The sequence below is a fragment of the Condylura cristata genome, unplaced genomic scaffold (genome assembly GCF_000260355.1).
Source record: "Condylura cristata isolate star-nosed mole 26May11 unplaced genomic scaffold, ConCri1.0 scaffold00002, whole genome shotgun sequence".
Taxonomy (NCBI): Eukaryota; Metazoa; Chordata; class Mammalia; order Eulipotyphla; family Talpidae; genus Condylura; species Condylura cristata.
In genome coordinates, this window is record NW_004567103.1 from 37,193,059 (window position 1) to 37,217,184 (window position 24,126).

Genomic DNA, 24,126 nt, shown 5'->3' on the forward strand with positions numbered 1-24,126 from the left:
GCCATGTGGATCACCTCTGGGTCTGGGGATCAAACTTGCACTGAAGTGGCTGCTGCTAACTTACAGTGTTGCATCTTAACCCCTTGTACCACCAGGGAGGGCCCGAAAGTCACAATTTTCTCCTTGTGAAAACTTCCTTCAAGGTCTATTCTTTAGCAACTTGCAACTATGTAATACAATATTGACTATAGTCATTATGCTATAATTACATCCCTATGACTTATTGATTTTATAACTGGAAGTTTGTACCTACTGATCTAGTTCATCCATTATGCCCATCCTGCAGCCCACCTCATTTTCCCCTCTGGAAACCACCAACCTAGTTTCTGTAACACAGGATTGTTTTGAAATAAATATGTTCAAAATAAAGCAAAATACTTTCATAGATAAAGCTAAAAACAGTTACAAATGTTATATGCCTTCATTTACCTAGGTACATTGAGAAGTAGTGAGGCATTTTGCTTGCATTGGTTTTCCATACTTAATTATTTATTTAAATGTTTTTCTGGTCTGCAAAGTACTTCTCAGGTATTTAATTTCAGAATACCTGGGCAGATTTTGATTTGGTGCGTCTGAGGTGAGGCTGAGATTTGCTTTTTTAATAAGCTCCTAAATGATGTGGAAGTTGTTGCTCTGTAGACTGTACTCAGACCATCAAGGATCTGGATGGTTTATTGGAATGCTGGCAGTTTTATAATCTAGGACATTAAATATGGCTGAATTTTTTAGGAATTACATTATTTGTTTTACAAAGAAAACTTAGGGGACTCCTATAAATTTAATAATGTAGTTGATTGAAATAATGTCTTTTGTATTCATATTTTCCTCTTTTATATGTTTATCAGTGTTTTAATTCTGGTTTTGCTTATTTCTCATTTCTTTTTTGTTGTGGTGGTTTTTGCTTTCATTTAATGTATTATTGTGTTTGTGAATCTGGTTAGGGAACCGTTACTGTATTTTATGTTTGTATCTACATTTTATTTTGCATGCTTAACGTGGCTTTACCTGGATGTGCTTTTTGGTAAGTTTCAAATTTATAAAGCATATTGTTTTTTGTAGTGTTAAGTTACAGTGTTTTCCTTTTTTTTCCCCTTCCACTTCTAGTAATGTGATCATGCACATGAATTGGTTTTAATTTGTTAAAAGATTTCATTTGATAGTTTTTCCTAACATTTTTCAGTTTTCCTTAATAGTAGTGTAGCTTGGTACTAATCTGCTTTGATTCGTTTTATAGCCTCACACTGTCAGTTGCTGATCACTGTAGCAGTTGCTGTGTCAAGTATTTGGTTTTTTAAGAAAGCCTTAATCATTTAGAAGTGTTCCAAAAACTAGTGCTTCTATGTAGCAATCATAAAAGAAGTTTGTAGTAAAATTAAATGTTTCTATGTGCTGTCAACAACATATTCTAATTTTGTTTTTACAGCAACAGCTAGCACAATTACAGAAAGAAAAATCAGAGATTCTGAAAAATCTTGCATTGTATTACTTCACATTTGTAGATGTTATGGAATTTAAGGTATGTACTTAAATTATAAAGTTTAACATTTCAAAGTAGATTTGATGTTTGTCAGTAGTATAAATTGCTTTATCACTTGCAAAAAATAATTAGAACTAAAATTCATAATATATTGTTTTTATGTTTTCTAAATTTAATTTTATGCAAAGATTAATTAAACCTTTATTTTCAGGACCATGTTTGTGAATTACTGAATACTATTGATGTTTGCCAAGTCTTCTTTGATATTGTAAGTATTATTTTGAGAAAAATCTCCTGTCTGATTCCAGTAGAATTAAGGATACAAAGTGCTTTTCTTTAGAGTAAGTTTATGTGACTAGCATGTAATGATTTAGCAGTGTTCACTTAGCTTCTTCTGCAGCTGTTTTTAAAAGGAAGCAATTAGATTGTGTTGTCTGTTTCTTTTTGTTTATTTGATTGTTGCTCAGTGTTTTAGACAAATTGAAGTAGTTGGTTTTAGTATTTTAAAATTAAAGAGATAATATTTTTCTCTGTAGAAGGTATGCTCAATAGAATTTTTTTTAGAACATAATAGGTAGAGGAAATCAAACTGAAGATTGTCTCCATTGATTTAATAGCAAGCATTTTTACTTTACTTTGTAAATTTATTTTATATTCTTTTTGCTTGCTTAGTGAGATTGACATCCGTCTTATTTTTCTGGCTCTGGTCACATTTTAAACTGTTACTAGTTTGAATAGGATGATCACGGATGTTTTCATCCATCAAATTGTGTCACAGTTACCTGTAACTTTCAAATTTTAGACAAGTTTTTGATGAAAGGTATTAGGTAGAATTTTAGCCATAGGGATAAAATCAATAGAAAATCATTAGCTTTTACTAACTTTAATATGTTTGTATGTTCAGGGTGAAATAAGAAAGGATTTAAACATATGATTTTTTTTCCTAGACTGTAAACTTTGATTTAACAAAGAACTACTTAGATTTAATCATAACATATACAACATTGATGATACTGTTATCTCGAATTGAAGAACGAAAAGCAATCATTGGATTATACAATTATGCTCATGAAATGACCCATGGAGCAAGGTAAACCTGTATTGAGAAATCTTAGTGAAGGGGACCTACCTAGTGGCACAAAGGGTTAAAGTCTCAGCACTATGAAGCTAACTGCAGCATGAGTTTGACCCTGGCCAGGGAACTCTCCTGGCTCACTGGCCACTCCCCTCAGCAGTATATTTCATTCAGTCTGCCTTTTCTCCTCCCCCTCTGTCTCTTTTGAATCCTCTTCTCTCACCTTTCAACTCGTGGCATCTCTGGCCTACCTGCAAGCTCTAGTATGTATAAATAAATAGATCATTAAAAAAAAAGAGATCATTTGATGGCTTATAACTTAATGATTTCTAATGTCTATTTTAAGTGACCGTGAATACCCACGCCTTGGTCAAATGATTGTGGATTATGAAAACCCCTTAAAGAAGATGATGGAAGAATTTGTACCCCATAGCAAGGTGAGAGCTGTTTTTAGGTATATTTTGCTAGGCATATGAGGTAGCTTAAGAGTGGATAGTTATTTATACACTTATTTTAGGAAAAAATTATAATGGCATATGAATAAGTATGCTTAGTTTCATCTGATGGTGAACCAGAGAGTCAATGAATTAGATTACAAATAGTGTATAGAAACTCAGAATATATTGATTTAGTATAGGAGTTTGAATATAGCACATAGAGATAATAAACTGTAGTATTAAAAAATGTCTTACCTTTTATTCACATATAATGTAGTACTCCCAACTCTTGTTTTATGACGATGATGCACTTAGAAATACATAGCAGTTGGTCACTGGAATTTAAATGGAAAAGAAAAAAATTTCTTCCTTAACTTACTTTTTTCTTAACTTTATTTAGTCTCTTTCAGATGCACTAATTTCTCTTCAGATGGTGTACCCACGAAGGAATCTTTCAGCTGACCAGTGGAGAAATGCCCAATTATTGAGTCTTATCAGTGCACCCAGTACTATGCTTAACCCTGCGCAGTCTGATACCGTACGACTTTATTTTTCCTTTTTTGAATGGAAATAAAATTGATATCTTGAAAATCAATTAAGCAGTGCTGTTGCTATTTTTTGTTTCACTAGTATTAGACTATCAGTGAAGTTGATTGTAAAATGCTACTTTTTTTTTTAGTTTATAGTGCCAAGTTAATACAGTTAGCAGTATGTGTATTTTTAAAGTTTGTTTTGCTGGAAGGATGCAAAGTAAGTCAAAAGGAGAAAGATAAATACTGGATGGTTTACCTTATATGTACAATATAGGAAAATTGAACAAAGGGTCAAGAAAAAAAACTTGCAAGCTGACACAGATCTGAGGCATACAGCAGAGGAGGAGGGGAGAGAAGGGTCAAAACAGGAGGGGAAGAGCAAAAGGGTGTTATGGTGCTGGGAGAACTATGGCCAATGATACCTGAGGGGAGAAATAAAATACTGTCCAAAAATTAGCCATGTAAAAAAAAATTAATTAAAAAAGCAAAGTTTATTCTTTTGTGGTAGAAATTTGGAAGTTGCAGGAAAGTATAAGGAAAAAAAATTATTTCAAATCTTACTGGCTAGAGAAAATTTTTTTTCTGGCTCTGTTTGGATTTTTATTTATTTTTTATGTATTTTACATCCTTCTTCCTTTTTTGTACAATGTATACTTCTCCTCTCAGTTGTAGTCCCCATAAAATTCCAACCACCAATTCACTCATACACCATCACCATTGTCCCTTGTGCTCTTCCCTCCCCTGATTTGATCCCTTTCCTTCCCCATCCCCTCAGAATATCTCTTAATTTGTAGTTGCTTCTTGATTTTGCTTTTTATAATTATTTTTCCCCTGATCTCTTATTTTATTCCTGTACGTTCCTCCTATCAGTGAAACCATCCAATTTTTTTTTGTTTGTTTCTTAATTCACTGAGCATAATCCCTTCCCAGCCCCATCCATGTTGCTGTGAATGGCATGAGTTTATCTTTTTTGACAGCTTAGTAATATTCCATTGTATATATGTACCACATCTTTTGATCCAGTAATCTATTTTTGGACCTTTAGTTTGTTTCCATATCTTGCCTATTGTAAGTAATGCTGCAATAAATATAGGGATGTAGGTATCCTTTTGTAGAGAAAATTATTTTTATAATCCTTTTCAAATATTTCTGTGTATACAATATAGCTGTTACAGATATGTAAAATATACATAGTTATTTAGGTGAGACAGTGAGCATCTCTACATAGTTTCTTTTAATAATATAATAGTTTATTTTTACATCATTTTGTGCATAAATCTTTTTTAATGTGACTATAATTTTATACTTTATCCTTGACTGCAATTATAACATTATAATTTTACACTGGATTTAATTTTATCCAATGTAAAAGTATCCTTTATACTGCAAACTCTGAAATAGACTTGGAAAGATGTGAAGTTAAGATTTACCAGATTGAACACAATTCAGCAACAGTATTTTTTCTTTAATTTTTAAAAATAATATAATAATTTATTTTTACAACATTTTGTGCATTTTTCCATCTCAGTTGTAATCCCCATTGGCTTCCTATCACCAAATCATTCATGTGCGATCACCATAGTCCAGTGCATTTCCCTCCCCACACTGTTTTTGATAGCAACAGTATTTGTTAAAAGAGGTTTTTCAGGGTGTATAAATGTGAAAGAGGTACAGCTGTCAAATAATTTTTGTGAACTGCAAGTTTAAATACAGTTCATACAATTTTTGTACTACTTTAAAAATTTGCTGTGGTGGTATTGAGCCAACAATTGAGTTGTAGAGATTCACAGGAGGGAGAGGAGGAGAGAGACTCAATATGGAATTTAAAAAAAAAGATTTCTTGTAATTACATATTTATATTTCTCTTTTTAAGATGCCTTGTGAATATCTCTCTTTGGATGCAATGGAAAAATGGATTATCTGTAAGTAAAACTGATCAAACTTTAAGTTTGAGAAAAATAAAAAAGTAACATGAATTACTTCTCTTCTGTCTTCATGTTGACAGCATTAGATCTGTGTTACAAAAAGAGAACTCTAGAGTATTGTTCACTCAGTTGAAATGTGACAAAGCTAGGTAATTAACTATAAGGCCCATCTTATGCCTTTCAACATAACCTTCAAAACTCAGCTTTTTTTAAATGATTTTTTTAAAGTGTTGTATTTATTTAAGTTAGGTTTTGGTTTTAGTTTGCTTCAGTACATGCATTGATAACTTTAAACTCACTGGTTTTGTTCTTATGAAGTTCACAAATTATGTGGGAACTAGACATAGACATAGAGCTATAGTGCAGGATGAGAATTTCTTTAATATCCTTCTGCCATCCCTAAGACAACTGGGTGAGGAGAATAATTTTGACCATTTTATGTTTTTTAATTGAATAACCTTAAGATACTATTTGGTGACATCAAGTTATAGTTTATTTCAAATGAGTGGGTATTCTTTTTCAATATTTTTGTGTTGATACCTTTGTAAAATACAGTGGCAATTAATTAGTAAAGTTACCAGATGTAAAATAATAAGCAAGGACACAAAATAAAATCTACATTTTTAGTCAATAGATTCAGTTTAATCTAACAAGATTATTAGATTTCTACTCATAATTCTTTATCAAATGCTGTGAATGTTTCTAAAAACTCTACTTAACTTGTGCTCTGGCCTTTTGGCACTGTTACTGGAATGAATGAGGAGGAATTTAGCATAACTGTCCTTAGCAATTTTTATCAATAATAGTTTTTATATTGATCAGAATTATGAAATGTTTATTTTCTCCTAAATTAGTTAAGATTCTCATATTTGTTAGATTAACACTCATAGCTTTCAGAGTATTTAATTTGCTTAAATATTTGGTGATCCTTAGCAAGTTTATGTTTATGTTAGGTGGCCTGGAGTTATATATAACTCTCTAGTAGTTTCCTTAAATAGGAATGCTGGTTGCTGAGTAGTGAGTTGAGTCAGATGATTGACTACGCTAATAGAGGTTTGGTGTGTATGGACAAATTTGGGATGACCCCAATTTCCAAAGGAAGTTTTTACTCCACATTTTGCAGCTTTCGGGTATTTGAACCTTAAGTAAAACTGATAGCTTAATAGATAACTCAAACGTCGTGCTTCTCTTTTTAATATCAGTACTCACAGTAAGACTTTTATACAGAAGACTGTCTACTTTCATTGGAGCTTTGCTCTAGATTATAGTTCAAGGCAGGAACATTGTCTTAGAATTTAGATATGAAAAGTCTAGAGCACTGCCCTAGACCTACTAAATCAGAGGTGTGGATGTTTCTCAGTATCTGTGATTTAAAAAGCCTTCACGGTGATTCTGAATCAAACTGAAGTTTGGGAATTAACTAGTTTTGATTATGCCTGGGGCCGAGAGATGAGGGTCTGAAATGTTGGGGATCTCACTATTTGGAATACATTTATAGACAATTTATCTTTTCAGGTTCAATTCTTGTTCTTTTGGTTGAATTAAGGAGGACTTCTTGGCAAAAAAAACCCTCAGGTGTTTTGGATTACTAATTCCTTGATTTTTCTTTACGTTGATACTGGGTTTTATGTACATTCTATCTTCAGTGATTTTCTCCAACATCCTTGATGTTTCTTTACATTGATACTGGGTTTTATGTACATTCTATCTTCAGTGATTTTCTCCAACATCCTTGTGTAGTATTGGCCTTCAGTGTTGCCCTGTAACTTTTATATTTTAAAATTAAAAAAAAATTTTTTAATGTTCTTCAGTGGAATTTTTGTAGACAAAGAGCTAATGTGTAGTTATATTTACAAATCATTCTCCTAATCTTGGAATATCCTTTAAATTTACTTACCTTTTTTGATCTTGTATGACCATGTGAATATACTTTGATTCATAATATAATCCATATCTTGAAAAAAATGTATGATAACCTGTTGATATAGCCAGAATGTTATTATCAGCAGCAATTTCATGAATCTTAAGTTTATCATAACGTGTAATACAGTAAGTGAAATCTTACTTTTATACTTAGAGGGTTGGAGAAAAAAGCCTGTATATAGAACCAAATATTTAAACAGAGTTTCTCTTGAGACTTTCAAAGTCTATGCATATATTCCATTTTTTTGGTTGTACACTACATCAAATGATTAGCTTATGTAAATGTCTCTTTTATGTGAAACATATTTTAGGAAACTCAAGGATTGAAACATGTTTCTGTGTATATGAGTCCCACAATATATACCTATTTAAGAGAGCTAATGTGCTTAGGCAGTGACACTTTTAATGAAGGGTTAAACGAAGAATGAAAAGATAAACAAATTACGTGTGATTGAGATGGATGTGACCATTGAGAATTGGAGGAAAATCACACAGAAAATAAGACGAGTTCGTCACTGGCTTAGTAGTGTCTTAAATATAATGCACACTTAGTTTTCAATAATTTTCTCATGTGAGGTTCTAGTTTTGACAGTGATTGTGGAGGACATCAACAAACATAGAAGATGATACACATTTTTTTAAGATTTCCAAATTAGATTAAAAAAAAAGTAACAGATAGTTGAATTTATGGAATAAAGAGCAGCATTATAGATTGAAAAAATATTAGACTTAAAGCATGAACATTTGGGCCGAAGTGTAAGTTAAGTACATGTTTACCAAGTCACTGAACCTTCATTTCTTAAGTTGCTCTACTATACAGGATAATCACATGAGGTGATTTAAATGAAAAGACTTGTTTAATAATAATAAATCTTACTGTGAAAATATTGGAGGCTGTTACTTTGTCATTTCTTCTAGTGATTTAGAAATGTAATTAGGTTTATTTTTATTTTTTTATCAACTAATGATTTGTGTTTAAATGGTAACTTCTGATCTCTGGCATTTTTATAAATACTAAAACTACTTCAAATCCCATAAATGAATTTTTTGTGTGTGTCAGTATGGGTTCAAAGAACTGGATTTGCAAAAATATAGAAAACTACTAAAACAAATATTGCCATTTGTATGTATATGGTATTTCACTTGTGAGTTTCAGTGTAGTGACTGTGTTTACATTTCTGTATTTTAAATAGCCTGTAACTGAAAGAATGTACCTTTGGAATACTTTTAATATCTGTATTTGCATTTGCTTTTCTTTTTATTTGAAGTTGGCTTTATTTTGTGTCATGGGATCCTAAATACTGATGCAACAGCACTGAACCTATGGAAGCTAGCTCTTCAAAGTAGCTCTTGCCTCTCTCTCTTTCGGGATGAAGTTTTTCACATTCACAAAGCTGCAGAAGACTTATTTGTAAACATCCGAGGGTATGGCATTTTCAGTTACCTTGTTTTTTTGGAAAAGTGTAGTGAGTGGATTATCTTAACTGAAGTTTTAGAAGGAAGAAGGGTAATATGCAGAAAGATACACCCATGTTACCAGTTTTGTTGAGTACTGATTATAATAATCATGCCGATATGATAGTAATCACATTTTTTTACAGGTAATGTAATAGATTAAAATGGCTCTTTAAAAACTTGTATTTTATAAGAAAGTTGTATTCTCTTTTGTAAGTCATAACCAGTTAAACAAGACTGACCATTCTAATAGAAAATCATGTTTCTTATGGTAGAGTTTCACAAATTAATTATACTTATTCCCTGTAAAACAAATCTCAGAAATTTGTGTAATGTCTACATTTCTTTCCCGTTGAGGTACTGTATTCACATACAAGAGCCAAGTTCATCTCAGGATTAGTAACAGTTATGAAATCTTTTGAAATTAGGAGCCTCTAAAATATTCCGGGATCCCCTGTCACTGAAAGTGTTGAATAATTATGTTGTCCTTGTTAGCCGCAGATAGAAATGAAATTTATTTCATATTCAACTTAGTAATGCCCTAGTGAAAATGAGATAAAATAAAACATCTATTAGTTATTTAAAAAATAAGGATCTGTCTAGTACTATCAGTTTAAGCTAACATGTCTCATATTTCAGTGTGCATAAGAGTTGCCTTGGAATGTGAACTAAAAGTTTAGCTTAGGCAAGACCTTAACTTTCTATGCCTGTGTTTTGGAGAGATTAAAGGAATCTGATCTTTTCCAAAACCCAGTATTTTACTGAGAAAATTTACAAGACTTGACTTCATTCCTAGAGTGCTAGGGAAGGATGTAGGTAGACTTCTTGCATGTATTTCCGCTTTCTGAGTCAGTTTTTCCTATTGATAAGTTATTTTTAATTGTCTTTTAAACTAATTTTTGAAGTTAATAATCAAATTCAATTAACTTTTTTTTTTTGCATAGCTATAATAAGCGTATTAATGATATAAGAGAATGCAAGGAGGCAGCCGTGTCACATGCGTAAGTAGTTTTATTTGTGGGACTTTTAATCAAGAATTTCATAATGCATTATTTCATTGAAGTGAGTGTAGATTACTGTTGTGCAACATAGTAGTAGGTATGGGAACTTCTAATCAATGAGAAGTGATTATATAACTTTAATTTTTAGTAACTTTAGAATTAGTGCTGGCAGATTTAAATTTTTTTTAAAGATGTATTTATTTATTTATGTATATAAGAACTGGTATATAGGCCAGGAGGTGCGGTGGGTGAGGGGATTTACCAGAGACAGAGTGGAGAGCAGAAAAGGCAGATCTACTGAAATACACTGCTGAGGGGAGCAGTGGGTGAGACAGGAGAGGTCTGCTGCACCATGTGGGTCACCTCCCTGGCCAGGAATTGAATTTGTGTCGCAATGGCTGTGGATAGCCTTGCAGTGCTGTGCTTGAACCCGTTGCAATTTTTATTTTAGACATTATTTATGTCTGTTAGTGCCAGTGTGATTTCTGTGTAAAGTGTCATGATTTTTATGTTATTTCATGAAAATTCACCTATCTTTACCCTTTCCCAAATAGTTTTACCTTTTAAATTGTTATCTCCAATCATTAGTAAATATGCTAACTTAAATGAAACATTAGTGTATTTAATATCTTTGAACACTTCTCAGTTTTCTTTATGAAATAATTATAAGTAACTTGATATTTCACTCTGTTACTATGCATATGTTATGCTTGTGTAGGATGTTTTTTCTAGTGAGCCTTTGTTATATGAAGATAACATTATTTAATGTGTCAGTATTTCTACAAGGCTGAGAGAAGACAGACACACTTTTGCCATAGATGGAAGTATAAAGTAGGCTACAGGATGAATATTCAGAATTTAAGCTGTCTTTATTCATTGCTCTGTGCTGTAGCATTTCCTCATGCATATTTTTCTACTTGAATGAAGTGCTTATATTACTAAAAAAAAAAAGTCGTGTACAGATAACATACATTTTTGGAATTTGTTAGAATTCGTTTTCTGACTATGGAAATACATGTGATTATCACTTTTTCACAAGATAGACTAGTTATCAACATATGCATGTCTTAGTTATCTTTTATAAAGATCTTTTAAAAGTAGATAATTTTAGTCCCTTTATCATTTATATACTTATTCTAAATAGTAAATAATACTAATTTCTATCCTTAGCATAAGGCTAAGGATAGACATTTTCTCTTCACCAGATTGCTCCATATTCCCTGTACCAATCTGGTGAAATAGTCAAAATAACATTTGCCCTTTTTTTCTTAAGAATTAGAACAGATAAAAATGACCTTTATTGTTGGATAAAAATGACCTTGTCATTGAAATGAAAGTAATATTGTAGGATTATTATACATCAGGCATTACAAAAGATACGTATCTTTTAAGGTAGGCATCATGATCCTTGTTTTATAAATAAAGACTAAAACAGAGAAGTAGAATCTAAGGTCACATAGACAGAAGTGAGATTTTTAATCAGTGTGTTTTAAAACTGATCTGCTATATCATAGCTAAATTTCTGGTATTGTATGCTCCTTATGCTTGGTTTTGGCATATGAACATAGATTTTATATGCCTTTCTAAATTTTAAAACTTTTCTTGGACTAGTGCATATTTTGTATTGTATGAAGAGTCGGAATACTTAGAACGTTCTGTGATTCCATGTTATTATGTAAGAATAAATTCTAATGTGTACTTTAAATTTCAAGTACCAAGTATGTTGATATTTATGATTATTCATTCCTTTACTCATTTTTCTGTTTTTGAGCAAGCGTCAAATCTCATTCCAATATCTTTATACAATGCTTGTTTTGCCAATTCCTTATATTTATTAGAAATATTCTTAATAAATGAGAATATGGATAATCAGATATTTATTAAGCTATATTTATTGATTTTTATATGGGTGGGTGGCAAAACATACAGTTTGACAGTATGAATGTTAAGGATTCTCAGATGACCACTTAAACAGTGCTAATGTATACAGTAGTAGAAATGTAGAAATTATTCAGAAATGGATGTCTGACTATTAAGAACTGTTTTTTGAAGGTTGGGTTTCTTGAAGGCTGGGTAGGACTTTGATAAGCAGAGAATAGCAAACATGTTTAAAAGAGCACAAGAAAGACTAGGATAATAAATATGCAAATGAAGTCATTAAATGACAAATATTTAAGAAGGTGATTTTTTTGTAGGGGCTTCTGCTTTGTAAGACAAATTTGACTTTGAAACATTAAGTTTACTTTAATTGCTAATAATAATTTTAGTACAGTCAGGTAAATTTATAATGATGTTTTTTCCTATAGTGGTTCAATGCACAGAGAAAGACGTAAGTTTTTAAGGTCTGCACTGAAAGAATTGGCTACAGTCCTGTCTGATCAACCTGGCTTGTTAGGTCCCAAGGTAAGTGATTTCATTCCTATTTTATTTGTAAGTATATCGCTTTATAATTAGCAATTTTTCTGTGTGAAATTTTGTTAAAATTTGAGTCAGGAACTACATAAATGCATTTTGTGTTTGGTTGAGAACGAATACATCACTTGTACATCACACCTTCCAGCATTTTCCTCACTTCTTGCTTATGTGAATGTTCTCCGTCGCTGCATGCTTCCAAGTCTTCTATCCTCATGTCTTTTCTCTATTTTAAACTCGCTAATCACTTTTTGCTTAGAGAAAAATTGTCATTAAGTTTGGTTTTTAATCTTTCCATGAGAATAAGCAGTGTTTTCTCTTTTAACCAGGCACTTTTTGTTTTTATGGCATTATCCTTTGCCCGTGATGAAATTATCTGGCTACTTCGTCATGCAGATAATATGCCAAAGAAGAGTGCAGATGACTTTATAGATAAGTAAGTTAGCATTAAAAAATAATAAGCTTATATTCTGCTTTCTGTGTTGTGGAATGTGTAGACTTTGAGATTAACTTTTTCTTTTAATTATTAAAACCTTTTTCAGATTTATATATAGTAGAGGAATATTTGTATTATATCATTAGATAATAGGAACGAGAATGCAAAGTCAACTTTAGCTTTAAAATTAGGGCTTTTTATGTTTTCTTCTTATTACCCAAAGTGGTAATAAAATTTGTAGGTTTTGTTGTTGTTATGTCTGTAATATTTCTTACGGAATTTGGTTTTTTCAAAATGATTTACTACATGAACCATTAAGAAAAATTCTTATAGAGTGGCAATTGAGTCTCTCATTTGAAGTTTTTCCTTATTGTCTTCCACAGTTGTCTGATTCCTTCAAGAGGAAACAAAAAATTAAGAAAAACAATGAGCATACAGAAAAATGTTATTTTCTTTCTAATTCTTGAATTCTTTCATTTGTGATATTTTAAACATATTTATGAGATTCCCTAATGCTAATTTCATTTTGGATTTTCCATTCGTTTAAAAAGATAGTTATTGTCATTAAATGTTTAACAGTGCCCGAGGGGAAAACTTCTTATATTAATATCAGAAGTGGTTATTAATATTTCCCTTGATAACAATGAATTTATGTTTGAATTTTTTTTGAATGTTTATAAAAGGCACATTGCTGAATTAATATTTTATATGGAAGAGCTTAGAGCACATGTAAGGAAATATGGACCTGTTATGCAGAGGTATTATGTGCAGTACCTTTCTGGCTTTGATGCTGTTGTCCTCAATGAACTTGTGCAGGTAAAACCTATCTCATGTTATTCTCTCTTTGATTTCTTCTTATTTCCTTTCCAGTAACTAATTTTTTTACTCAACTAGCATATGTAAAGTATAATCTCATGGCCAAGTGTACAAATGTAAATAAGGTACAAATGTACTTAAGCTATGATAATATCTTGTCAATGGGATCATTGTCAAGAGAGAGAAAAATCTTTTAGTTGTATTTCAGGGCAATAGGCATTGTGCTTAAGTGTGTATAAAGTTCAAAGGGAACAAAATAAAGCACCTTTCTAAAGGTGCCTATGAAAGAGATGATTTAGTCATACATAAATCAGATTTACTATTTAGAAAGCTTAACCTTGGGTCAATGTTCATCATGGCTTGCTAGGGGCTACGTGAGGATGCAGAGAGATCAAAAAACATTACTACAATGGATTGAAGATTTTAACTAGTAAGGGCCCCTCCCTGGTGGCACAATGAATTAAGGTGCAACACTATGAAGCAGTCCACAGCCTGTGCAGTACGTTTAATCCCCAGCTGGGGAGGTGGCCCAAATGGCATAGCAGACCTCTCCTGACCTGCCCTTGCTCCCCTTAGTGCATTTCATCATCTGCTTGTCTGCTCTCCACTCTGTCTCTGGTGAATACTCTCATGCACTGCACCTCAGGCCTGTACCCCAGTTCTTGTATGCATAAAAATAAATAAATCTTGGGCCCTCCCTGGTGGCGCAGCGGGTTAAAGCACTGCACTGAGAAACTGAAGCCACTTCCGCATGAGTTCAATCCCCGCCTGCCCCGGAGGCGACCACATGGCGCGGCAGACCTCTCCTGACCCGCCCGCTGCTCCCCTCAGCAGTGTACTTCGTCCATCTGCCTGTTCTGCTCCCCAATCTGTCTCTGGTGAATCTTCTCACCCTCCGCAACTCTGGCCTGTACCCCAGTTCTGTACGAATAAATAAATAAATCTTTAAAAAAAAAAATCTTTAATTAAAAAGTTCAGTGAGAACCTGAACTTGAACAGTAGCAGTGGAGATAAAGAGGAGATGATGGAAACAGTGTAATTGATAATTAAATGTCAGAAGAAAAATAAATGATAAATCTTTATCATAATGTGTTTGAAAATAGCCAGTAAATAAAATTCCATGTATATGTCCTAATTTGAGTAAATTTTATATTCAATTGGGATTTTCCTCTATTTATTTTAGTCTTTGCTTTTAGTTTCTTTCCATAATTTCTTTATTCAGTCTATTTCATCCTGATATAAATTTATTTTACTGTTACTCCAAATAGACTGTAAGAAAGACAGTATTTTATTTTGCTTGATGTTATAAAATCACAGATGTTCAAAAACTATTGTATGTTAACTGATAGTATAGGAAAGAATAAAACAATTCCTGTATGAAATCTTAATTTATTTTATACCTGCCTACAAGTGCAAATAAGAAAAGAAAAACTCTTCGTGCAATTGCTTACCTTGAATTATATTCAACTTATAGGTTGTTCTTCTAAACTAGTTTGTTTCTTCACTTATCCATACCCACTAGATGGAGCTCAGATGCTTTCTAGAATGTCCATTTAAAATAGGAATAGTAAACTTTATTTTATCTTAGTGTTAATTCTTTGCTATAATTTTATTTGAATAGTTATTTGAGTAAGAAAGAGGTGGTTGTGCTGTCACAATCTAAAAAGTAAGCCAGAATGTTGATTTTATGTCATTTTGAAATATGCTGTCTAGTTGTGTATTAACTTTACAGATACATATTTTCATGTTAAAAATTTAAGTCAGTCCATATTTTGGCATCTTTCATTTGAAACAGATTTTAGCAATACTGAGGAAAATTAATTTCTTAATTTTGTGGGATTATAGCTATATAATAATTACAATGGAAGCAGCAGCAATAACACTTACTAATAATTGACAAATTTAATCTACACGGCAATTCTGTGAGGATAGGTATAATTATTATTTATTGAAAAGAAAACTATTAACTTGCCCAGTGTCACACAGTTCATAAATAAAAGCCAGTATTTGAACCTGTGGTAACTCAAGTGCCTGAGCTTGTTATGATTCTCTTCTGTTGTAAAGTAAATGCATTATAAATGTGTGGCGTAGTGACATTACATAGTCTCACTGTTACGTGTTATTATTTGAAAATTACTTAAATGCTGTTTGTGAGCTCTAAGCATCCACTTTTTAAATTATTATTTAGCAATTTAGCATTCATCTCAGATTGGGTCAAATATTCATCTTTTGGGGGATATTTTAGAGGATTTCTTTGTTGATTTTGTTGGGGTATAATTTATATATGATAAAAATCATATATATAGTTTGCATCTTGACAATTCTATACATTCATGTAATTAAAACTGTGGTTAAGGCATGAAACATTTTCAACATTTTTTAAAAGTTTCTTGTGCACCTTTGTAGTTGATTCCCTCTCCCGACCTCTGACAATTACTTTTCTGTGGTAATAAGTATTGTCACAGTTTTTTAAAAGGTTCGTGTAAATGGGATCATATACAATCTTTATTTCTTTTACTTAGCACGTTTTTGAGATTCATCCATATTCTTATGTGTTTCAACATTTCATGTTTCTTGCTGAAAAATATTTTATAGTATGATTATATTAGTTTATCCATCAAGCAGTTGTTGGACCTCATGTTAAACATTATTTTTTGGTTTTCTTTTTTTTTCCAGAATCTCTCTGTTTGCCCTGAAGATGAATCAATCATCATGTCCTCTTTTGTTAATACTATGACTTCCTTAAGTGTAAAACAAGGTAATAAGCCTTTTAAGTAACAGCATTTTTCTTCTAATGAGATTTCAAATTTGGTAATTAAGGAAAGACTTAAAAGTTAATTTTTATAGACTTAACTTGTCTTACTTTTGAATATATCTAATGTTTTATTTTGACTTTCTGAAGTAAAAGTTCTCCAAGTGGGTGTTGTGATTGTGTTTATAAAAATTATAAGAACTATGACTTAAATTTCATATTTTTTAGCAGAGGTGAAAGGCATTTTATAATAATACTAGTAAATATTATATTGTATCATAACAAAAGTGTGGGTATTTTTTCCAAGCATTCCCTGTGACAGTGACTGATGAAATGTTTAATTTGTGCAGGCACTTTACTTATATTATCCCATTTAATCAGTATTAGTTTTGAAAAACTGTTATTACATTTATTTGACTGATCTGGAAACTCAGGACTTGAAATTTAACCTCTCAGGTATTTAGTTAAGATTTGCCTAAATCCTGATACTAATAATCAGAATAGGAATTTGAGTTCACCTGTCAACCTCAGAATTAATGTCATATTCTAGACTGCTTCTCCAGTATTTGAATGTTTTAGTTCTGTAATTCTTTAAGTAAATTTTTACTGTGATAACATTTTTTACAGCATTATTTGTTTCCCGTACATTGTATTTCTATCCATCACCGTACTGTTCACCCCCTTTCCTGTTTTACCACCTAGTTTGTAATCTTTAATTAAAAGGTTTCAGAGACCTTGAAAATTTTAGCTGTATATAAGTTAATTTTTATATTTCTGACACCTAAATAGTAAAACTCTTGCATACTTTCCCAGTGACATTTTATTGAATTTCAGCATGCTTTCCAATGTTTCTATTCACAGGATTTCTCAAGCTCCATTTAGCTTTTTCAAATTAATATGTAAGCCCATTGAAAATCAGAGTTAGGAGACAGAACTATATTTCACTTTTCTGCATAACTGCCTCTATATCGTTACTTTTATAGATTTTGAGATTATTTCACTCAGCTAATACTTTTTAATTGTATAAGAATACATATATAAGATAAAATTTACTGTCTTGCCAATTTTAAGAGTGTAAGTTCAATAGTGTTAAGTATATTCATATCATTGTACAACCAATCTCCAGAAATCTTTCATCTTGCAAAACAAAATGTGGGTGTGTTAAATACCAACTCTCCATTCCCTAGCATCTACCATTATGCTCTGTTTCTTACAATTTCAACTACTCTAGATACCGCATATAAGTGAAATCATTAGGTGCTTGTCTTTTTGTCACTGACTTGTTTCATTTAGGTTGATCTCCTCAGGGTTCAGCCATGTTTTTAAGGTTGAATAAAAAACCTGTGTGTGGCTGTGTGTGTGTATCAAATTTGTTTGTCCACTTATCTGTTGATGGACATTGGGGTTGCTTCCACTTTTTGGCTATTGTGAATAATTTTGCTGTGAACTTGTGTGTATAAATACATGCATGGGTCTAGTCTAGTTCCTGTTTTTTATTCATTTGTATGTATGCTCTGAAGTGGAATTGTTTTCATTCTTAAATTTTAAAATATGATAGATTTGTAAAAAGATTAATTTGCTTGTGTGGTTTTTTTTCTGTTACTATAGTTGAAGATGGGGAAGTTTTTGATTTCAGAGGAATGAGATTAGATTGGTTTAGATTACAGGTAAGAATAACTCATTGATTTTCTTTGCCCTTTTTTTTTATTGAATGTCTTAGTTAACATGAAACTTTAGCTAACATAAAAAATTGTTATATCCCTAATGAAGACTCTTTCCTTATAGCTTTCCATATTCTGTATGTCATAGAACATTTTTAGTTAAAATATAATTGACTCATGACATAATAGTTTCAAGTGTGCAACATGAATCAATGTAGGTATATGTTTAAAATGATCACAGCAATAAATCTATTAATATCCATCACCATACATAGGTACACATATTTTCTTCATGTTATGAGAATTATTTAATCTATTCTCAGCAATTTCCAGAAACACAATACAATATTGATCATTGTAGCCTGCACACTATATACTACCTTCCCAGAAGTTATTCTTGTTCTTTGTGCCCTTCTGAAATGCTCACTATATAAGGATAGAATTCTGTTCACTGTAATTTTATAATTGTAGGTGGAATTTCTTTCCATATGCCCTGTCCCTATGGTTTTGGTTAAATCCTATCTCCTTTTTGGCTAACCCACACTAATTGGTACTATTTTCATTTTTTTCTAGAATCCATTAATATAGTATATTGTTTTTGATGATTTCATGTAATCTACAACTGTTGAATCAACATATGCAATACTTACTTTAATCTGTTTCCTTTGCATGCTTTCTCTTATGCTAGATGGAAAAACTTTTACTAGGATTAACAGGATATAACAGGACAATATTTGATAAGTGTGATATTGTACCATCATTTCCTTTGAGGTTTGAGATGAATGACTCATATATTAGATTCTGTTTTATGGGATTTTAGATTCTGTTTCTCAATCCACTGGTGTATTATTTAAAGAAATTCTTGATAAGAATTTCAAATTTGGGTCATTGTAAACAATTTTTAAAAGTTGACTTTACTATTACAGTGTCAACAGTAAATGTTACATTTAATTTTTAATTATGGGATTTTCCTACAGAATGACAAAACTAAAGTTATCAGTTCGTGTTTAAACTACTTTTGTTTTTTTCTCTACTTCTACAGGCATATACTAGTGTCTCTAAGGCTTCACTTGGCCTTGCAGATCACAGAGAACTTGGAAAGATGATGAATACAATCATTTTTCATACAAAAATGGTAGATTCCCTGGTGGAAATGCTGGTAGAAACATCAGATCTTTCCATATTTTGGTATGTTGCAATTTTCTCTAAATCAGCATTTAAAGTTTTTAGTATTCACAGATAGGTTTCTTGATTCTTTTTGTGTTAGAGTTGTTAAAGAGAGTTTGGTGATAAACTCTTAATTAAAAGAATAAAGGCATAGCAGAGGACTTGCCCGGTGATCTAGTACCACAGTCCATTGTAATCTCTCCCTTCCTCTCACACGCTAGGCATACAAATTGCTTCAAGAAAATTTTGAGGCACATTGGTTAAAGACTTAGTAGTGGTGGGTGTAATATGATAACACACCTGAAAGGTATCAGTCTACACCCCTAAATAATACAGTGTTGTAAAACAATGTTATTTCAATAAATAAGTAAATGAATAAAGATCCTTTTGGCTTTGAATATATCACATGTCCAATGTATAAGAATTTTAAAGATTATTAAAGGATTTTAAAGGTTTTATTCTGAGCCAAAGACAGTGCTATAAAGAAAGGAGAAATTTTATATTTAGGTATTTCTGAACCTAGGTTCTTATTTTGAAAGAGGGATACGACAGTTTTTTACCTTTTTTGCAAATAAAATTTCCTTGAATAATGTTTAAAATTTGTAATGTAATCATGTTTTACCAATTATTTTTATCCATATTTTCTTCTAATCACACTCTTATTTTACTATCATACCAAAATAAAGAGTTGCTTGTTATTATTTATTCTGAGTTGTACTGTATTTTATTGACTCATTCATTTACACTTAACATCTCTTAAATCTGGAAGTAATTTAAAATTGTGGCTGTGTTATTGTTTGGCAATATTTTTCTTTTTTAGAGGTACATAGAGTAGTGATGTTTCTTAAAATTGAGAGTCACTTAGCTTGGTGAAATTAGATCATATAAGATTTGAATCTTATACTCATATGTTATTGGTATGCTTTATTTTCTAAATTTTTTTATTTTACAGTTTGTTAATATTATGCAAATATATCCCTTTATTACTTTGACCTGATTTATTAGTATATAAACCTGATTTATTAGTATATAAGATATATTTTTTGGTAGATAACTACTCTTCAGGGAATACATGCTACTAGTTGGTTGCATAAATTCACTTTTACCAAACTAAATAAACCATAACATATTGTATAATTAAACTGATTTTAACTATGACAATTCTAATTCTAATTTTTAATTTATTTTCTTCTATAGCTTTTATAGTCGTGCTTTTGAGAAGATGTTTCAACAGTGTTTGGAGTTACCCTCTCAGTCCAGATACTCAATTGCATTTCCACTACTTTGCACCCATTTCATGAGTTGCACACATGAACTGTGTCCAGAGGAGGTAATTTCATAGTAGCATTGTGATTTGTATAGTATCTGGAATAAACTAGAACTTTGTGCTGCCTTCCAAATGTTCATAGTTTTTTAACTACCTAATCTAGCTTCCAATGTAATGCCTCTCTTGCAAAATCAGAAGAATGCTTGGGTAGACACTCTCTCTCTCTTTCTCTCTCTCTCTCTATATATAGAGACATATATATATATATATATATGTTTACAAGAACATAAAAAATTGACTTGAAATTATCCTATATATATATATATATGTTTACAAGAACATAAAAAATTGACTTGAAATTATCCCTATTAAAATAATTGGTGACTCAGGTATTAATATTTTTGTTGAAGTTTTATTCAGTAATTAATGCTGTATGGTCTCTTTCCTCTTTAAATTATCATTGAAGAGTTAAAAATTGAATTTACAGATTATTAGGTATAAATATGTGAAAGAGGAATTTAATTGACTTGTTAATATACATAGTTACAATATAGTTCAGCAAAATCCTCGTTTGCTGATATTTGTAAGACATACACAAGCATCTGGGCAAAGACAATTAGTGAATAATTAATTGAACTACTCAGTAGTTCTAATAGGCAAAGTATCTGTCAAAATGTACTGCATTTCTTTTGATTTTAAAGAAGAAATAACTGGTGGGAAATATCTCTTAAGTGTGGTAAATTCATCAAAATTAAGTAATATATATCTTTGCAATTTTATTATTGAGTCCCTTTATTTACAATCACAGAATTTGTAGAAAAGAGACATAGACAGCACCGTTGAAGTATTAGGTAGTATTTGTTGCAGGCTGTATTCCAGTGTATCTTTGGAAGCTAGCTCTGATAGAGATAAGCCTGCAGGAAGTTTTTTTAGGGAGTATTTTTATGATCAGTACCTATGAAGCTATCACTACCAATTTTAATAGATACATAGATTTTTTTTTTAAGATTTATTTATTTATACAGGCCAGAGATGCGGAGGATGGGAGTATTCATCAGGGACAGAGTGGGGAGCAGAACAGGCAGATTGATGAAGTACACTGCTGAGGGCAGGTCAGGAGAGGTCTGCCACGCCATGTGGTCACCTCCGGGGCAGGCGGGAATCAAACTCATGCGGAAGTAGCTTAAACTTTTTGGTGCTAGGCTTTAACCCGCTGCGCCACCAGGGAGGGCCCAATACATAGATTTTTTTTAGAGTTAATACATTTTTCTCCAAGCTCTACACCTAAGATATATTATTAATTTTTTTCTTTATAGTCATCCTTCCCGTAAAATTACTCATTATGTCCTCTAAATTCTATTTGTGTGATATCATTTCCTGAATCCATCCTCTACTTTCCATTGCTGTTGTCACTTTGTAGTTCAGGGTTTTCAGTATTCTCATGTGTGCACTAAAAACTTTTCCTGCCTTTAAGGTTGTCTAATACAGTATCACCAGAGTGTCTCTTTCCTTTTAACAAACCACCTCTGGTTTTCCACTGCATATGAAGAGTAAAAATGTTTCAACATGGCATTTAAAAATCTCAGCAACTTGATACCTAACCCCATTCTTTTTTTTTCTGGCCCATTAAATACTGTGAGGAAAAAAATACAATAGTTTGTTCTTTAATATATAGTTCAGTGTCATTTAATTACCTTCACAGTGTTGTATAGCCATCATCACTGTCCATTTATAAAATTTTCATCAGTCTTTAGCTTTGCCTTTTTATATATCCAAACTCACTATATTTATATGTCTCTCATGCTTATCTAAGCCACATCATTTTTTGCCTTGGTACTATTGTCTACTAAGTGGTCTCTGCTTCTGCCATTAAGCATTTTGCCAAAGTTTTTGGTCTTCTTTTCTTAAGTTTTATTTATTTATGCACATAAGGGTTCTGGGGCCAGAGATACAGGGAGTGAGAGTATTCCCTAGGGACAGAATAAGGAGCAGAAAAGTAGGTGTACTGAAATACACTGCTGAGGGGAGTAGAGGGTCTGCTGTGCCATGTGGGTCAACTCCTTGGCCTTGGACTGAACTTGAGCTGCATTGGCTGGGATAGCGTCATAGTGCTGAGACAACCCCTTGTGTCACCAGGGAGGGCCATTTTGCCAAAGTTTTATTCTCTGTTGCCGGCAAAGGAGTAAGGAAGATCATGGAGAGAATTTATGAACTGTTAAGAAAAGTTAGTGTTTCTTTTTCCACTCTCACCATTTCTGAGCCTTTAAGGGTAGTCATGGAATAGGATGTATATTTTAAATCAGTCCTGTAGATTTAGAACAATGCTAATTCAGTGTTCTTTTTCCAGAAGGAAGTAGTAGCAAGGGACATGTTTTTATCTTTTAGAGGTCAGAATTTGGTTAAACAAACCCCAGAATGTTTAGTTTGAAATCTTTCCTCAAGTAAAATGAACCAAAATTTAATTGTACTTGACTTATAAACCCCTTTTGGCTTGGCTTCTTTAATAGTAAGTTTTAAAAGGCATTTTAAATAAAATATAAGGCATCACCATAAATTTAGGAAGTTAATTTCCATGTTTAAGTATTTTGTGTTCTTATGTTAATTTATATTCATTTCCACATAGAAATAATGATGGAGTCTCTGTTTTTATAGTTGTAGAAGATCAGGGAAGGAAAATTTAAATTTTTTTTCTCTTTGTAATGCAAATAAATAGAAGACATTTTATAGCATTATATATTCAACATTAGAGTTACCATTGACCAGAAAATAGCCTAGTAAACTCACAGCACCCACTATACTAAAAAGATACAGAATCTATGATAGAGATTTTGAGTATGTTTATCTGCACATATATATCTAAGCTCCTAAAATTTAAATATGATATCCTTCCCCTCCACTGTGTTCAGAAAATATATGGTCGGTTTTTTTCTCTCCTAGACAGAGTGTTTGATTTAAGGAAGAGTTAAATACTTTGTGAATTTATAAATTTGTTTTTACAGAAAATGTATGGTCAGTTTTTTCTCTCCTAGATAGAGTATTTGATTTAAGGAAGAGTTAAATACTTTGTGAATTTATAAGTTTGTTTTTACTGACTTGACTTCTAATGATTTTTTTTAAGTATTTGGGCTTTTCTGTTAATACACTACAAAGTTGTTTGTTGTATCAAGATAGATTTATGAAGTTGGACTGAAGCTTTACTCTAAATCCAGTCTGTGCTTTAATGTTACACTTTTGGTATTTGTATACTTTAGTATTATAAGAACTGAATCTGAGACCTTGTAGAATTAGGAAGTAATAGTTTTTCATGTTAAGGAAAAAACTGGTATTATAACATTCCTTCCACTCCTGCTTGTATAGTTGCCAAGTTTGATATGTTAAAGAGGTAAAGAGAAATTTTATAATGTATCTCATGCCCATCTATCGTTGTAGAATAAGTCATTAACCTAATTTTCCATGTTTATTTAAATAATGTTTTAATTTATACTACTTTCTTTTATTTTTCTGCTTTCACAGCGGCATCATATTGGAGATCGCAGTCTTTCCTTATGTAATATGTTCCTAGATGAAATGGCAAAACAAGCTCGAAATCTTATCACTGATATTTGCACAGAACAGTGTACTCTTAGTGATCAGGTATAATTTAAATATTTCTTTACAGTTAAGGAATCTGTGTGAAGGCAAGTGAATTGTCAGCCAGTTATTTCACTTCCTAGCTTTTTCTTTTCAGGCTTTTAAGTAAATTTCATTACCTCTTTTTGTCAGATTCCATTATTAGTTTTTAAAAATGCT

The 24,126-nt window shown here is 31.7% G+C and overlaps 1 protein-coding gene across 1 annotated transcript in view; it reads left to right on the top strand.

The window, feature by feature from the left end:
- Positions 1-24,126, top strand: part of NCKAP1 (NCK-associated protein 1) — an 82,015-nt gene that overhangs the window by 29,124 nt on the left and 28,765 nt on the right. Inside the window, exons 4-19 of the mRNA XM_004674464.2 lie at positions 1,424-1,516; positions 1,689-1,745; positions 2,425-2,567; positions 2,899-2,989; positions 3,390-3,527; positions 5,396-5,444; positions 8,639-8,795; positions 9,770-9,826; positions 12,133-12,229; positions 12,568-12,674; positions 13,358-13,490; positions 16,167-16,248; positions 17,851-17,909; positions 18,946-19,091; positions 20,268-20,400; positions 23,851-23,970. Of these exons, the coding sequence (XP_004674521.1) occupies positions 1,505-1,516; positions 1,689-1,745; positions 2,425-2,567; positions 2,899-2,989; positions 3,390-3,527; positions 5,396-5,444; positions 8,639-8,795; positions 9,770-9,826; positions 12,133-12,229; positions 12,568-12,674; positions 13,358-13,490; positions 16,167-16,248; positions 17,851-17,909; positions 18,946-19,091; positions 20,268-20,400; positions 23,851-23,970 (1,581 nt within the window). The 5' untranslated portion in view covers positions 1,424-1,504. The remainder of the gene's footprint in view (positions 1-1,423; positions 1,517-1,688; positions 1,746-2,424; positions 2,568-2,898; positions 2,990-3,389; positions 3,528-5,395; positions 5,445-8,638; positions 8,796-9,769; positions 9,827-12,132; positions 12,230-12,567; positions 12,675-13,357; positions 13,491-16,166; positions 16,249-17,850; positions 17,910-18,945; positions 19,092-20,267; positions 20,401-23,850; positions 23,971-24,126) is intronic.